Source organism: Acanthochromis polyacanthus, chromosome 10, assembly GCF_021347895.1.
Source record: "Acanthochromis polyacanthus isolate Apoly-LR-REF ecotype Palm Island chromosome 10, KAUST_Apoly_ChrSc, whole genome shotgun sequence".
Lineage (NCBI taxonomy): Eukaryota > Metazoa > Chordata > Actinopteri > Pomacentridae > Acanthochromis > Acanthochromis polyacanthus.
Window position 1 is genome coordinate 8,197,654 of NC_067122.1, and position 17,363 is coordinate 8,215,016.

The 17,363-nt window shown below is 43.9% G+C and overlaps 1 protein-coding gene across 19 annotated transcripts in view; it reads right to left on the bottom strand.

The window, feature by feature from the left end:
- prom1a (prominin 1a) overlaps positions 1-17,363 on the bottom strand; it is a 108,370-nt gene that overhangs the window by 54,571 nt on the left and 36,436 nt on the right. For 14 of the 19 annotated variants that reach the window (XM_022207934.2, XM_051954471.1, XM_022207932.2 and 11 more), the window contains exons 2-4: positions 8,009-8,067; positions 7,482-7,508; positions 2,361-2,566 (exon numbers count right to left, since the gene is read on the bottom strand). In XM_022207934.2, the coding sequence (XP_022063626.1) occupies positions 2,361-2,566; positions 7,482-7,508; positions 8,009-8,067 (292 nt within the window). The remainder of the gene's footprint in view (positions 1-2,360; positions 2,567-7,481; positions 7,509-8,008; positions 8,068-17,363) is intronic. The other 5 variants (XM_022207941.2, XM_022207935.2, XM_022207938.2 and 2 more) reach the window with 1 other exon arrangement.

Consider the following 17,363-nt stretch of genomic DNA (forward strand, 5'->3'; position numbering starts at 1 on the left):
CATATAGAAGATGTAAAGAGAGAACCTAAAGCTTTACTCTAAACCATTTTCAGCTTGTTCAATCCAGTTGTTCCATCATTCTCCATCATTATAAGCAGTCTGAGCTAAAATTCCATCAATTGTTTCACGACTATTTATGCTTCTCATTTTCCAGAATGGTGGCTTTCACATATTAGCAAAGCGTACCCAAAAACAAATATTCTGGTTTAATACTGGGAGGACATTTTGCACTTGATGTCTTCATTAGGAAAAACAATAAGATGATCTGTTTCTACATTTCAATATATGTAGAAACGCTACACATAGCCACAAAGGTCAACCTAGAAAATGTAGGTGCTGGTCAAAATTTTAATTAATTTCAGTGTTATTTTTCTAAGTTGTGCCCTTGAACACCTTCATCTATCCTAAAGCTTGTAATTTTCATGAATAAAAGGTTTATTCACTGTAAAGACGAGCCAACCACTGCCAAAGGCGTTAGGATTGATCACTGTTATCAAAAACAGTCCAGGTTGAACATAGCTGGAGGTCACATTTAAAATTTACAGCTGCCAGCGGTTAATTATGGTTTGTAACACTATTCAGGGATGAATTTTATAGTATTTTCCATCATTTCGAGCGATTTTAGTCAAAATCTCATCCCTCAATATCATCGTTGTTTTAATACTCAAAAAAATTAAAAATCCAGAAAGAATCAACAAAGTTTTTCTGTTTAACCTGGTATATATACATGTGTTTTGTTAATTTAAAGCTAGTTGAACTTAGATTTTGTAGGTCAGATTATCTCAGACCTTTTCAAAGTAGCACTGAAGTTTATCAAACCTGAATCTTTTGACTTGATTTGAGAGTTCACTCAGCTCATTAAATTAAATTTCCACTGAAATCAGCAGCATATTTGTAGACTTCCCAACATGCATGTTTTTTTTTTAGTGGAAAAACTCTCCTGAGACTTTTCTGTTTTGTAATATGATGTCATGGTTGTATCCTGTCAAGATAATGAAAACAATGAGAGCCACAATCGCAGGTTAGCATCTAATTCAGTCCTTATCCCTTTTACATTTTCATGCTAATTGCATTTTTTAAACAAAATCACTGGGAGCCACCTTAACCATTGTCTTTTATTGACTGGCACAATTTTCATAACATAGATCTGATTTAATTGGCTGGTACCTGCACTGTCACTTGAACATTTGCAGTTTTTATAGTTGAGTGTTGACTCCTCAACTGCATATGAGTAAGTCCTTAGATCGTCATGTTCAAAGTGACCTTTGATTTTTTTCAAGCTGAGAAGATGTAAATGAATGAATCTGCCTGAAATATTTTGTCGGCATGACCAAACTGCCGTTGACTTAACTTAAAATCTTCTGTTTAATAACTTTTTTGCCTCGGTTTAGTTCAAAACAGCAGATTTTACACGCTCAAGACTTATAAAGCAACGGCAAGTTTAAAATGATTTACAGTAAAGGACACATCAGTCAAGAAAAAACAAAAGAAAACTCTTTACAATCATTCCTGTCATCAGTCCCTTTAGTTGCCTTTTCTCTTAAACCAAACATGCATAAAACATGTATTTTCTGAGTGTCCACTGCAAAATTGAGCCACAAAATGTCAAACAACTCTGATGTAGGTTCATAGACGGTTTGTTAAGGCCTTAGCTAAAAATACCTCGAGGTAGTGTGTATTAAAGTCCTAGATTACAACAATTAATTATAGTTACTACAGTCTGAAGCATTAGTAATCTAGGAATTAATTCTACTTCTACACTTACTGCTTTCCCACTGGAGAGAGCCATCAGCGTAGTGCTTAAAATGTGCATATAAAATGAAGAAATGACAGCTGGAGCAGTAACATAATAAACCCTGAAGGAAAATGCAGTAGGTTTTATTAATATGAGGTGAAGATCGCAGCACAGGAAGGTGTATTTTTGAAAAGGAGATCATACCGTGTGATCAAATTCTTAAGCATATTGTGGTTTTATCTTTGACTTGTTAGTATTTCAGACGATAAATGAGAGCAAAGCCTTCAGTATGAATTCCCAGCAGGTTGTGTTGTCCCGTGTTTAGAATGAACATGACGGTGAAGGGTGCTGCCACAAAGAATCTACAGTAGGACTTTGCTATATATAGCAAACGCAAAAGAGGGGGATGGAAGGCTGATGACTGTGTGTTTGACCAGAGGAGGAGTGTGTCTGTAGTGTGTGTGCAGCATGTTTTTGGCTAAATGGTGAAAGACAGACGTGTAGCTTTCATATAATCCTGTCGTACGTACGCGTGCAGACTGCCCGCTGGCTTGCAAGCTCATTTCCACGTATTTTGGACTATATGTGTCATGCGTGCGTGTGTTTGTGCATGTGTCATACTCACGTGATAACCAGTGAGGTGGAGAAGAGTAGAGTTCCCAGTAGGCCTCGCCGGCAGTCTGCGTTCTTCCTCTGACGCTGGTGCATCTCGCCGCCGCAGTTGTCACAGCAGCGGCACATGCAGAAGAAGAGGCCTACCATCGGCACGAGAACGGCGAACAGCAGGCCCACGGCCGCACACACTAGGAAGCCTATCTCGTAGTAGATGGCCTGGGGTCAGTGGGGGAGGAATGAAAGGAGAAATGAGTAGAGGGATGAGGGACAGTTTATTTAGGAAACATAACGGAGGTAAATGTGAAGATGAGGTGAAGGGAGAGAGTAGAAATCAGTGGCGGGAAGAAAGAAGATGAAACAGCAAGGTGGTGGTGGGGGGGATTGTGAGAGGAGATGAGTTAAGGAGTGAGGGAGAGAAGAAAGGATAGATTAATAACGGTGTACAGGAGAAGGAGGGAGGACACACACACACACAAGGAGGCCAGGGATAAAACGAGCAACATCTAAAAATATCTGGTAGAATCCCACTGCTGGAAATTCTCTCTTTTCTTTGTCCTAAAGGGATTTGTGGATAAACAACGAGCGCATTACGCAACACTACTCACTGCAGGAGAACCCTTTCTTTCTAATTCTTAAATACCACCAGCCAATTCAATAATCGACTCTGACTACAGTAGTACACAAAATGAATGCCAAGACTCAAAAATTCGTACGTTGAGATTATTGTTCTCTCACACTCTAGTGTAAGCTGAAACTGCAGGTGGCAAATTGTGGAGGATTTTGCAATAAGCAGTTCTGGAAGGTTGTTTTGTTTTGCATACATTTCCAACAAACCACAATATGCACTGAGAGGATAGCAACACATGTAGCATGGTGGGGAGTAATAGTGGAAGGAATCAGAGCTATCCATGTAGCACTGTGGTGCAGTTTTTTCCACTTTAATGAAGGGGAAAGACTGCATTTCTGATGAAAAACCTGCTTCAATAGGAATGGACTACAAGGCAGTTAGTGCACTGCAGAGGAACTCCATCCTAAGAAGCCCTTCACACTCGAATCATAAAAAGCAGATTTTTCTTGAAACAAGACAAATCAGCCCCAAGGGTGAAGTAATTACACCTGTTTCAGTAGAGCTTAACAGTTAACGAATGTGAGGTATATCGCTCATCCGGCTCCAATTTATTATCAATTCAAGAGCTCAAGAAACCGTAAAAACAGATGAAATTATCTCCTGGTAGTGAAAGATTTGTGTCACTTGGTTCAGAGCAGGATTTTAGTAAATAATGGTTTGGTGAAAATCCCACAACTCCAGATAGAAGAATTACTAGAGTGAGAAATTTGCAGCTAGGTCATTTACTACAGCCAACTAAGCCAATGCAGTGTTATATAACAGTCCAATATCTAACCTCCTTAAAGCCGATGACAATCTGTCCCTGTATATCAGTGAGGGTTAGACCTAATTTTAACTGAATGCACTGCTTGGTTATAATAGATTGCAACATATCATAAGATCCAGCCACTAAAATGACCTTTTTTCTTTAACACTTTAAACAAAAAGTGCACATTAGCAGGAAAAATATATTACAGAACTGTTTAGCAGCTTCAAGTGTGATTAATTACCTTTGTGCTTTTGAAAATCATTACAGTCTGGACCGGATAAAGCAGAAAAATGCATCTTTGCTGAGTTTAACTGTTTGATGTTAATTAATGTTTTACTATTTAAAGGTAAATGCACCTTTTCTGACATGGCATATGTGACATTTCTGGTTTTATCAGTCTGTTAGATTGACAGCATTCTGTCATTCAGATGTACGTCACTTTTATATTAATATTCTTCACACGCCACAACGCAATATTTAACATAAAAACACAAGACTAACTCCTAATCCGCACGACAACAGAGGATTTAACTGCAGCTTAAAAACTGTGACTGTGTGATCACCTGTCTGATGTGAAGAAAAGTACACAGTGTTACTCTCCTCTAATTCAGGACTGATCCTCACAATCCCTAATTTTAGTTGGTTATTGAAGTTGCTTCATGTATGCAGCTCTCTTGCTTAGGAGATACTGCTGCTGCTCGATGCTGCAGGTATCTAAGAGTGAAGATTTCTACAAACAACTCAGAGCATTTGTGGGTTTGAAATCGAAAGTCTTACGGAAATGTTATACTGTGATTACCGTCACAGCTTCTACAAAGTGACCACATTTGGACATGAAGCCGAAATATTCAGATGCCATCAGATATCTGGAAATGACAGCATGTCTGAAAAGTGCACAAGTTGCTGATATATAGTATCTGCAGTGAATAGATTGTGACTGTTTAAGGGGAGCCATTAGGGTTAAACAATGAATAGGATTGTAAATTGTGGTGTAGATGAGTAAGATTAAACTGAGCCAGTTAACACCAGAGAGGGTGGAGCAGTTCTGACTGCTTTATTGTGTTACTGGAATTACGATTCTGCCTTGTCTCTGTGCGGTCAGCTGTGAAATCTGCACTTCTCCCATCATAAAGCCTCAATAGTCCTTGATTTTGATTGAATATTAGAAATTTTCAAGGTGACTCGATGTGATTTCTTACAAATTCTTCCTGATACAGTGAGAGTTAAATGGCTGCTGTTTGACAGGTTCACAGTAGCTCTTCCACTTCCTCTTGTCATGTACCACAGCGCTCCCACTTAATCTGCCCCTGTCTAAACTGCACTCAGCATAGGCTTTGGAAATTGGCGAAATTGAATAGGGGATTGGTAAATCCCACACCATATGTAACTTGTCACAATGATGTTCAACACATTCTTGTTATGAAAGGATCAAAGCAGCGCTGCTATCACTCCTAAATGGACAAACTGCTCTCTCAGCTGATCGCACGAATCCTAATCACCCTCATAAGTCAATGACCCTGTCTGCTCCAGGGACCTGCGGCTTTAGCTTTTTATCATCATAGAGGTAGACGCTAGGGCAAAAAAAAAAAAATGTAAAAGGAATGATCTTCTGAACTTCTATTAGAGGAATATCTGTGCCTTTTTAGGTTTTGACAATATTCTGCATTTTAATGTTTGCATGAGTGAGGCTCCTGATTGTGTCAAGAACAGAATTTCCAAGTTATAGAAAGAAAAAAGTTTGTCCGTCATAATCTTTGTGACCTTGAGGAGTAAAAATACAGAAGGTTGAAGGGTCAATGGAAACAGAGACAAAAAGGGAAAGTCAAAATTTTGAGAAGCCTCTGAAAGAAAAAACAAGAGACATTGTGCATGTGTGAGTGTTTTTGTATGTGTGTTGTCTAAAGGCACCAATGTCAGCCCCATTGTTGAGGACATTGTGCAAATTCAAATGCTTGCATTGTCATTCTGCTTGTGGGCTCCGGTTGTTATTGGGTGAATCTTCACAAAAAAAGTCAAAAATGTTTCATTTTTTTCCCACCACCACTCTTCAAGGGCCCGTGGCTCTGACTATTTTTGGACTATAGCTTTGTCTTGGCAAGTGCCCAACAGAAGAAGGTGACCTTCCAATAAGAGCAAACTGGATGATGGGGTGACGGCATGCCTGAGTGGTGAAGACAGGCATTTCTGTAACGTTAATCACACTTAATGCCAGCAGCAGCCACAAGGCACGCTGAAGTGTCCTGGAGGAAGAAGCTGTTACCCCAAACTCTGTCTGAGGTCTAATATAGGAGCTGCTGTGGATGCATGTTTGGTCTGATTCTTTGCCTTTCTTATTCTTTTCCTTTTTCTGTTCTGATTCTTGATTGGGGCTGAGATTCTGACGCTTGATACTGAAGTGGTTTTTGAAGTATCTGAAACTGTGAGAGAATCACAATATTCTCAGTGATATCTTTTTGATTTCCAGACTTGCAGAAGTGAAGACTGTAATCATGCAGCCTCACAAACATCAGCAAGCCTTTGACCACAGCTGGATTATTTAAATCCATTGTAGCTTCAGTTCAAACTAAGATTACATACTATCTACTTTTGGTGCGTTTGATAGTCAGATTCTTTCAAGGCACGGCTGATTGGATTTGCATTACAGGCGACAGATGGGAGGTTGTCAGAGCAATTTAACTGATATAAGAAAGAAATGTAGAGGTTTATTTTATAAAACATTGAAGGTAGCAGCTCCAGTGTGAATGAAAATGAATATTAACACAATGAATATTTCATTTTTGCACTATATTGGCATCAATTAAGATCATGCAGTGATGGGTCTATCGCTTTGATCTTTAAATTAAAGTTTGGTATAAAAACGTGACTTTACTGCTTCTGATAACAGCCTTGTTCTGTTAAAAATTCCCTCTGCAGAATTCAAGGTAAAGCATAGTTATCGTTTGTTGACCTGTGTGTGTGTGTGACCAAAAACCTGATTTCTTCTTTTTACACCAAAGAAATTGATGTATGTGTAGTAATAAAAACACCTCTGCCAGCATCAGCGTGCAAGAGATCAAGTGTGTGGCTTATCCTTGCTGTGGTTTGGGTGAAATTGATTTGAATCTCTTCAGTATAAACACCTAATGCCGTTTCTACACTTTCACACAACATCGCTGCTTGTTATAATCAGGAAAATTCAAAGAGCAGAATAGAGTTTTGGTCGTGCAAAGACAGTCCTAATTTAAGTTTGCGTGCTTCGTTTGATGCAACAAATTGCAGGAATGTGCTGGTTTGTTTCGTGTTGTTCTTCAAACAGGAGCACAGCAGGTCCTCAGCAGACAATAGAAAACAAATAGTACTGTTTCATCAGAGCCACTGATAAGCTACTCGTGGAGGTGGAGTTGCCTTACAGTCCTCTCTCTTCAACTTTAAATTTCATTTCAAAGAACTAACTATGTTAAAATTATTCAGTCTCTCCTCTGTGTGCTTCAAAAGACACAGGAGCTACAGTTTTGGCCAAGCTAAAGGACGGATTACAAGGTGGATGTGAGGTGGATGGGATGGCGAAGTGAAAGTTACCCGGCTGCACAACTCATCGCTTATATTCCAAAAATGAATGAGATGAAACAGGTAAAATTATAGCTGTTTAATTAATCATAAATTCCACATTAAAGATGATTGCTTTAGCTATAATTGTGCAACCGTGGCGACTCACAGAGAGGAGGAGGACGAGGAAGGGGATGGACTGAGCAGTAAGTCCAGTGTGCAGACTTTACCTGGAGGGTCAGCACTATGTTCTCTGGCTGAGGGAGGCCAGATCAGATGAAGAGGGCATGCAGAAGACAAAGGCAATGCAGCATCAAAGAAAGCAAAGCCACAAAACACAAACATGTGATGAAATAGAACAACAGAAAGCAAAATTAAAGAATTCAAAAGTGGCATGCATGTCCACATAGTTGCATATTGTAATGCTGCAGACAGACAGAAAGTTGCACTACAGTTCTGTTTATTTAGATCTCAGGCACATTGGAAGCAGGAAAAAAATCTTTGATTCTCAATGTTGTCTGTCATAAAAACTATTTCTCTTTAAAAGAAACAGTTTTTTTTTCCTGAGTTGACATTTCCTCAGCTAATAAAAGCTATTACATCTTTCTTCAGAGAAATCACAGACAACAGAGTATCACAAAGGTCATTCCTTCTGTAATTTATATCATAAATTGCTCTATCCAATCAGAAAAAAAAGCATGTAGCAAAGTGGATGAAAGGCAGAGCAAATCAGCCATTACACCACATACACTGTTACCTTTTGGTATTCCGTCTGAATGGCCCCGAACTTGTCCTTCGCCAGTTTGACAATAAGATCTGCAGCGGCACAAAGAAAACAAACACATGAGGAGAACGTTTCTGTTTCTTCTGTAATAGAAATGACATGCATGGCGGATTCCTTTATGTAGCACATTATGGTGACTGAATTGTGTGAATTTCTAGGGCACCGTTTTCAAACAGTTGTCATGCAATCACACAACACAATACACAACAGACGTACCGAAGAACATGTTAAGAGCGTTCATCACAACAGTTTATTAGCTTTGAGCTTCTCCCATAAAGTAATTTAGGTAAGAAATTGTTTATATTTTTCAAGTTTTTAAGTTGCTTCATAGGTGCACACAAAGCTTCATGCTCTGTAGAACAAGCGAAGTGTGGAAACTTTACTCGGGTAACGGCAGCAAACTGCAGAATATATTTATCGTGAGAAGTAATTTGTATCAAGCCGAAGCGGAAAGTTGACGTTTTTGACAAGACAGTGTCATAAATCCAGAACCACACTGTGACACTGCAGTGTCCCCTTCATCCCCAACTCTTCCCACTGGGTTTTGACTGGCAGTATGAAGAACTTCTATTTTATTTATTTATGGATTGACATCATGTTCGGTTCCTGTTGGACACTTTCAGGCAACCAGGATTCTGGAAGTTGAAATCTGGCCTGTTCTATCAGCGCACGATTAACTTTTTACAGTGGTTGAGCTGACGTGCCTGACTTTTCATTTCACATAATGTAGATACACCCAAAATTGTCAATGTGTTAGTTTCCAGACACACTGGTAAATTTACTAAATGAATATTTAAATGAATGAATGGATAAAAGTCCAGATAACTGTTTTCTACTTTTAAACTGTTGCTGATCTGGGACTTTAAGTTAGTAGACAGATCTTCTTTGGCTGTATCATAAGTACTGGTCAATTTTCTCATCACTTTTGTCTCTATTGTTTGGTTTGTGGCTGCTTGGTGTTCAGACGGCCATTTCATGGCACAATACAAGTTTTTTGGAGACACTGCTTTTTGAAATTCAGTTGATGCTCTGACAGTAAAATCACTGCTGCACTCATTGCAATAAATGCAGTGTATAGTGTTAGCTGTTTCCTAATATCTCAGTATTTCCCACAGGGTGAGGATTTACTTGTGCTGGTGGGTGGCATGGCATAACTGATGTGTCTACAGTATCTCATTCTGTTTAGAGGTCCATCCATCCATTCTCTATACACCACTTTATCCTCACTAGGGTCGCGGGGGGTGCTGGAGCCTATCCCAGCTGACTCGGGCGAAGGCAGGGGACACCCTGGACAGGTCGCCAGTCTGTCGCAGAGCTACATATACAGACAAACAATCACACTCACATTCACACCTACGGGCAATTTAGAGTAATCAATTAACCTCAGCATATTTTTGAACAGTGGGAAGAAGCCGGAGTACCCGGAGAAAACCCATGCATGCACAGGGAGAACATGCAAACTCCATGCAGAAAGATCCAAGGCCCACCCCGGGATCTTCTTGCTGCAAGGCGAAAGTGCTAACCACTGTGCTAACCACATCACTGTGCAGCCCTCCAGTTTAGAGGTGAAGAGTCTAATTCAAGTTGTTTTCTCAAGTTCTGATTTACAGATGCTCCCTTAACATCCCATGTTGACACTACAGTTTACCAATGTTCCCTAAACACCTCACAAGCATTAATGAATGCTAGTAGGAGGCTGTACACAGAGAAGACGCTAGTTCACATGTGTCAAACTCAAGGCCCGTGGGCCATATCCGGCCCGTAATACAATTATATCCGGCCTGCGAGATCATTTTACATTGATTTATTATTATTGTTATTAATGGCCCGACGATATGAAGCACTGATAGCACACAAACTACAGATCCCATAATGCAGCGCAACAGCTGCCTTGCTGAATGAGAGGTTACCTGGGAACATTTCCGCATCATTTAAGTCAAACGTCTGTTATTGTATGTATGCAACCCTATTGTAACGTCAAAGCTAGCCCTTAACAATGGCGAAAAGAAAAGTTGATTCTGCAAACAGAGCCTTTCAAAGCGATGGGAGGCTGAGTATATGTATGTTGACATTGCCGGTAAAACCGTGTGTCTTATTTGTGGAGCTAATGTGGCTGTAATTAAGGAATTTAATCTAAGATGGCACTTTGAGACAAAACATCAGGACAAGCTGAAAAACTTGCATGCAGACCAGAAGCTACAGAAAGTAGAAGAGTTAAAGAAAAATCTGACATCTCAGCAGATGTTTTTCACCAGAGCGAAAACACAAAGTGAAGCTGCTGTGAAAGCAAGCTTTATTGTGGCAGAAGAAATAGCCAAATCAGGCATTTTACCGAGGGAGAGTTTCTGAAGAACTGTATGCTGAAGGTGTCCACACAAAATGGTAAATGGTCTGTATTTATATAGCGCTTTTCCACCTGCAAGGTACCCAAAGCACTTTACATGATACGTCACATTCACACACTGATGGCGGAAGCTGCCATGCAAGGCGCTAACCACAACCCATCAGGAGCAATTAGGGGTTAGGTGTCTTGCTCAGGGACACCTCAACATGAGCTCGATGGGCCAAGGATCGAACCGGCAACCCTCTGGTTGCAAGACGGCCACTCTACCCACTGAGCCATGCTGCCCCCAAAAAGCAGATGTTGGCAAATGTAAGCCTGAGTAGAAATACAGTTGCTGATCGGGTTTGTCAGATGGTCACTGATTTAAGAACACGGTTGACTGAAAGATGCAAAGAGTTTATTGCATACTCTGTTGCTCCATCCATCCATCCATCCATCTTCTTCCGCTTCATCCGAGGTCGGGTCGCGGGGGCAGCTCTCTCAGCAGTGATGTCCAGACCTCCCGATCCACGCACACCTCCTCCAAACTGTCTGGGGGGATCCCGAGGCGTTCCCAGGCCAGCCGAGAGACATAGTCCCTCCAGCGTGTCCTAGGTCTTCCCCGGGGTCTCCTCCCAGTGGGACGTGCCTGGAACACCTCCCGAGGAAGGCGTCCAGGGGGCATCCGAAACAGATGCCCAAGCCACCTAAGCTGGCTCCTCTCAATGCGGAGTAGCAGCGGGTCTACTCCGAGCTCCTCCCGGGTGACCGAGCTCCTCACCCTATCTCTAAGGGAGCGCCCAGCCACCCTGCGGAGGAAACTCATTTCGGCCGCTTGTATCCGCGATCTTGTCCTTTCGGTCATGATCCAATTTTCATGACCATAGGTGAGGGTAGGAACGTAGATCGACCGGTAAATCGAGAGCTTTGCCTTCTGACTCAGCTCCTTCTTCCCCACAACAGTCCGATACAACGCCCGCATCACTGCAGACGCTGCACCGATCCGTCTGTCAATCTCTCGCTCCATCCGCCCCCCACTCGTGAACAAGACCCCGAGATACCTGAACTCCTCCACTTGGGGGAGGGACACCCCACCGACCTGAAGGGGGCAAAGTACCTTTTTCCGGTCGAGAACCATGGCCTCGGATTTGGAGGAGCTGATCCCCATCCCGGCCGCTTCACACTCGGCTGCGAACCGCCCCAGTGCGCACTGAAGGTCCTGATTCGATGAAGCCAACAGGACAACGTCATCTGCAAACAGCAGAGACGAGATCCTGTGGTTCCCGAACCGGACTCCTTCCGGCCCCTGACTGCGCCTAGAAATTCTGTCCATAAAGATAACGAACAGAACCGGAGACAAAGGGCAGCCCTGGCGGAGACCGACGCGCACCGGGAACAGGTCCGACTTACTGCCGGCTATACGGACCAAACTCCTACTGTGGTCATACAGGGATCGGACCGCCCTTAACAAAGGGCCCCGAACCCCATATTCCCCCAGAACCCTCCACAAGACACCCCGAGGGACACGGTCAAACGCCTTCTCCAAGTCCACAAAACACATGTGGACTGGTTGGGCGAACTCCCATGAACCCTCGAGGATCTGCTGGAGGGTATAGAGCTGGTCCAGTGTTCCGCGACCAGGACGAAAACCACACTGCTCCTCCTGGATCCGAGGTTCGACTATCGGCCGGATTCTCCTCTCCAGTACCCTGGAATAGACTTTACCAGGGAGGCTGAGAAGTGTGATTCCCCTATAATTGGAACACACCCTCCGGTCCCCCTTCTTATACAGAGGGACCACCGCCCCGGTCTGCCAGTCCAGAGGTACCGTCCCCGACCGCCACGCGATGCTGCAGAGACGTGTCAACCAGGACAGTCCCACAACATCCAGAGACTTCAGATACTCAGGACGGATCTCATCCACCCCCGGAGCCTTGCCACCGGGTAGCTTGTGAACCACCTCAGTGACTTCAGCCTGGGTGATGGGCGAGTCTCCCCCGGCATCATCAGTCTCTGCTTCCTCTCCGGAAGACGTGACGGCGGGATTGAGGAGATCCTCGAAGCATTCCTTCCACCGTCCAACAACGTCCCCAGTCGAGGTCAACAGCTCCCCACCCGCACTGTAAACAGTACTGGTGAGGTACTGCTTCCCCCTCCTGAGGCGCCGGACGGTTTGCCAGAATTTCTTCGAGGCCGACCGATAGTCCTCCTCCATGGCCTCCCCGAACTCCTCCCAGACCCGAGTTTTTGCCTCTGCGACCGCCCGGGCTGCAGCACGCTTAGCCTGCCGGTACCCTTCAGTTGCCTCAGGAGTCCTGCAGGCCAACATGGCCCGGTAGGATTCCTTCTTCAGCTTGACGGCATCCCTTACCTCCGATGTCCACCACCGGGTTCGGGGATTGCCGCCACGACAGGCACCAGAGACCTTGCGGCCACAGCTCCGAGCGGCCGCATCGACAATGGAGTAGGAGAACAAAGTCCACTCAGACTCTATATCTCCCACCTCCCTCGGGATCTGTGAGAAGCTCTCCCGGAGGTGGGAGTTAAAGTCACTCCTAACAGAGGGTTCCGCCAGCCGTTCCCAACAGACCCTCACGATACGCTTGGGCCTGCCAGGTCTAACCAGCTTCTTCCCCTGTAGGCGGATCCAGCTCACCACCAGGTAGTGATCGGTCGACAGCTCCGCCCCTCTCTTCACCCGGGTGTCCGAGACACGCGACCGGAGGTCAGAAGACACGACTACAAAGTCGATCATCGACCTCCGGCCTAGGGTGTCCTGGTGCCACGTGCACTTATGGACACCCCTGTGCTCGAACATGGTGTTCATGATGGACAAACTGTGACTCGCACAGAAGTCCAACAATTGAGCACCACTCGGGTTCAGATCGGGGGGGCCGTTCTTACCAATCACCCCCCTCCAGGTCTCACTGTCGTTGCCCACGTGGGCGTTGAAGTCCCCCAGCAGGACAATGGAGTCCCCGGTCGGAGCACTATCCAGCACCTTTCCCAGGGACTCCAAGAAGGCCGCATACCCCCCACTAGTGTTCGGGCCGTAGGCCACGACTACGGTGAGGAGCCTGTCCCCAACCCGAAGGCGTAGGGACGCGACCCTCTCGTCCACCGGGGTGAACTCCAACACGAGGCGACTAAGCTGGGGGGCAATGAGCAGTGCCACCCCAGCCTGCCGCCTCACCCCGCGGGGAACTCCAGAATAATGGAGCGCCCAACCCCTTTCCAGAGGGGCGGTTCCAGAGCCCAAGCCGTGCGTGGAGGTGAGGCCGACTATATCTAGTCGGTAGCGCTCAACCTCCCGCACCAGCTCAGGCTCCTTCCCCGCCAGTTTGGTGACGTTCCACGTCCCCACAGTAAGTGGTCGTGAACGCGGGCCGGGCCGCCGAGGCACCCCGCCTCGACCGCCGCCCTGTCCACTTTGCACCCGACCCCTACGGAACCCTCTGTGAGTGGTGAGCCCACAGGAGATTTGTGGAGCTAATGTGGCTGTAATTAAGGAATTTAATCTAAGATGGCACTTTGAGACAAAACATCAGGACAAGCTGAAAAACTTGCATGCAGACCAGAAGCTACAGAAAGTAGAAGAGTTAAAGAAAAATCTGACATCTCAGCAGATGTTTTTCACCAGAGCGAAAACACAAAGTGAAGCTGCTGTGAAAGCAAGCTTTATTGTGGCAGAAGAAATAGCCAAATCAGGCATTTTACCGAGGGAGAGTTTCTGAAGAACTGTATGCTGAAGGTGTCCACACAAAATGGTAAATGGTCTGTATTTATATAGCGCTTTTCCACCTGCAAGGTACCCAAAGCACTTTACATGATACGTCACATTCACACACTGATGGCGGAAGCTGCCATGCAAGGCGCTAACCACAACCCATCAGGAGCAATTAGGGGTTAGGTGTCTTGCTCAGGGACACCTCAACATGAGCTCGATGGGCCAAGGATCGAACCGGCAACCCTCTGGTTGCAAGACGGCCACTCTACCCACTGAGCCATGCTGCCCCCAAAAAGCAGATGTTGGCAAATGTAAGCCTGAGTAGAAATACAGTTGCTGATCGGGTTTGTCAGATGGTCACTGATTTAAGAACACGGTTGACTGAAAGATGCAAAGAGTTTATTGCATACTCTGTTGCTGTTGATGAAAGTTGATGAAAGTACTGATATGACGGACACTGCACAGCTAGCCGTCTTCATCCGTGGAGTGGACTCCGATTTGAGCGTTACAGAGGAAATATTGGACATTAAATCGATGCATGGGCAATAACAGGAAAAGACATTTTTGAAAACGTATGTCCAAGTGTAACCGACATGAAACTGCCCTGGGATAAACTTGTTGGACTTACAACAGATGGAGCACCAGCGATGTGCAGTGAAAAAATGGGGAGATGCGAGTAAAGATGCAGGAGGAGAAGTGGACTGGTGAGTTGACAGTATATCACTGCATCATCCATCAGGAAACGCTGTGTGCTAAAGTGTTAAAAATGGAACATTTAATGAGCACTGCAATGTAAACCGTAAACTTTATCTGAGCTAAAGGTCTGAACCACCGGCAATTTCAGTCTTTTTTTGTGAGAAATAGATTCAGAATTTGCTGACATTCCTTATCATACAGAGGTGTGTTGGCTGAGTCCAGGAAAGATTCTCAATGGAGTTCTTGAGCTACACAAGGAATTTTATGTCTGCGGCCCCTGGACCAAAATGAGTTTGATACCCCCGCTCGAGTTATTGCACTGCAGTGTTGAAAAATGAAATAAGATGAGGATGATGTCAGATTTACCTTATGGGAAACCAAGTAATGATTCCTACCTGGACAACAGCATGGAGAGACACATACAGATCTGCTAAGTATCAGGGGAATCCATTAGAGCCAGTAATAATGTAAAGTCGCTTATGATGTAATGACCTGTTGCATGCTGGAGCTCTGTATGTTTGTGCTTCAGGGACTCACAGAGCTAATGGTAGAAAATTGCAAAGAGGAACAATAACCTAGGGTTAAACTTCTCTTGCGTTTACCATTAGTGGTGATATTAACATTATAAATTTAGAATTGTAGAACATGCTGGATAAATGTTGTTCATTATAATGACTAAAAAGTTGCAAATATCTGTACACCTGTTTGGCTCTGACATGATCTCTTCGCTGTAGCAACGAGTTGATCAAATGTGTACTGTAATACTTAGGGTCATTTCTACATATCAACAAATGGTTATTTAATAATTATATAATGAAAAATGATACTTGCTAGCTCTAATAGTCTTTCTTTCAGAAGGGAAAACACTTTTCAAAGCAGCATTTCCTCCCACCTCTCACTGTGCATGTTATATTTCAGTCAAGTCCTAATAACAATGACGATTATGTGTTAATTTGGGAGCTGTTGATAAAAACTGTTTTCAAGCAAGTAATTTTTGGTCTGATGTGCATTCAGTAAAGCCAATCAGGTATCGCTACACAGAATTATACTCATATTATTCACAGACTGGTAGAGAAGAGAACGGGGTCATCTTGACCTACAGTTTCCTGACAGCCTCAGGAAGGAAATTTTTCAACTTCCAAGGTTAGCCAGGGACAGAGCTGAGACAGGCACAGTATTGTACAAAAACACAGTTGGGAACTGTCCTGTTCCAGATGAGTACCTCAGATAATTAGGTGTTTCCTTTGCGACGTCTACAGTGATGTATCAGCAACGTTTAGAGCTCCACCAGTGAGATCGCCCTGTGTGTAAATGCTGACCAATTATTGACATTGCATCCCTCTAGGAGGAGGATGGAGCAAAAGGTTTAAAGGAACTCTGCATTCTGAGTTTAGGTTCTTCCTAGGTCAGATTTGTACTTTGTATTCTTTCTAATCTAGACCAGTAGAGTCGTCTGTATTTCTATTGGCTCCTATAAACAGCAGTTCTTATTTTGTAAAAATTCTGAGACAGAGAAAAAATTCTCCAACAGTGTATCCTTGCAGACTGACACTTCACACTTCAGGTGACAAAATGTTCTCCACTTGGGCCCTTGCTGCTGAACAGGCATGAAAAGCAGAGGAATGAAGCCAATTAAATCCATTTTTTAACGTTTCAATCACATTCGGCCCGATTGTTTAAAAGGGGTTATCATGGAAACATCACAAACAACCAAAATAATTTCTACCTCCTATCAAACACAGTACGCCCCCCGTTCTCTTTCATATCTACACCTGGAGCTGTGCTGGCTGTGACTCATGCTGTAATGATGACAGAGACAGCAAGGCTTCTCAGAGGCATTGGGTTTCCAAAAATAAGATGCAAATAGACGCCGTAGCTTTCCTTCTTCTGCAATGCTGTGCTTCATTTTATTTGAAGAAAGAATACCCTATTTAAAAAAAACAAAACTTGTTGACAAGGATTGTTTTAATTTATCACTAAACAGACTTGTGATCGCTGCCTCTTGTTCAAAGGATGCTGTTTGTACTAACGAGAGGCAGCTTCAGGCTTAGCTTCCACCCAGTTATTATGGCTGTTTAGGAAGGAGCTCATCTTTTAAAGCAGTTGTGCCTAATTGCCATTATTTAAATATTTATTAAGACCGGATTTTTTGACTGAGAGTCCTCCTCATGCTTGTTTCTGTCATACTTCATCTGTATGGTGTAAGCACACACACTTGCTCTGGCTTCTGCAGAGCTCGAACAGATGTGGCTGAAGGGCCATGCTTAATGGTGGTTTGATAATAGCTTCTACTGTAATCACACAGCTGAGCTTTGTAGCACAAATCTTACCTGGAGTTTCCCACCCAGTTTTGGAAACAAAAGTCTACTTTATAGGTCAGCCTGTCGATGTGTGTTAGGTCAGTTCATCCACCATAGAATGGCTGCTTTCTGTCAGTATTGTGTGTTTTGGGGTAACGGGTAAGATGATCGAGCCTTTGGGAGGACAGAAGTAGAACAGGCCAAGTATGGGGGTATTATTGTAGCAAAACTATTGTGGCGACATTGTGGGGCAGGGTGTGGACAAGATGGAGCCCTGATCGC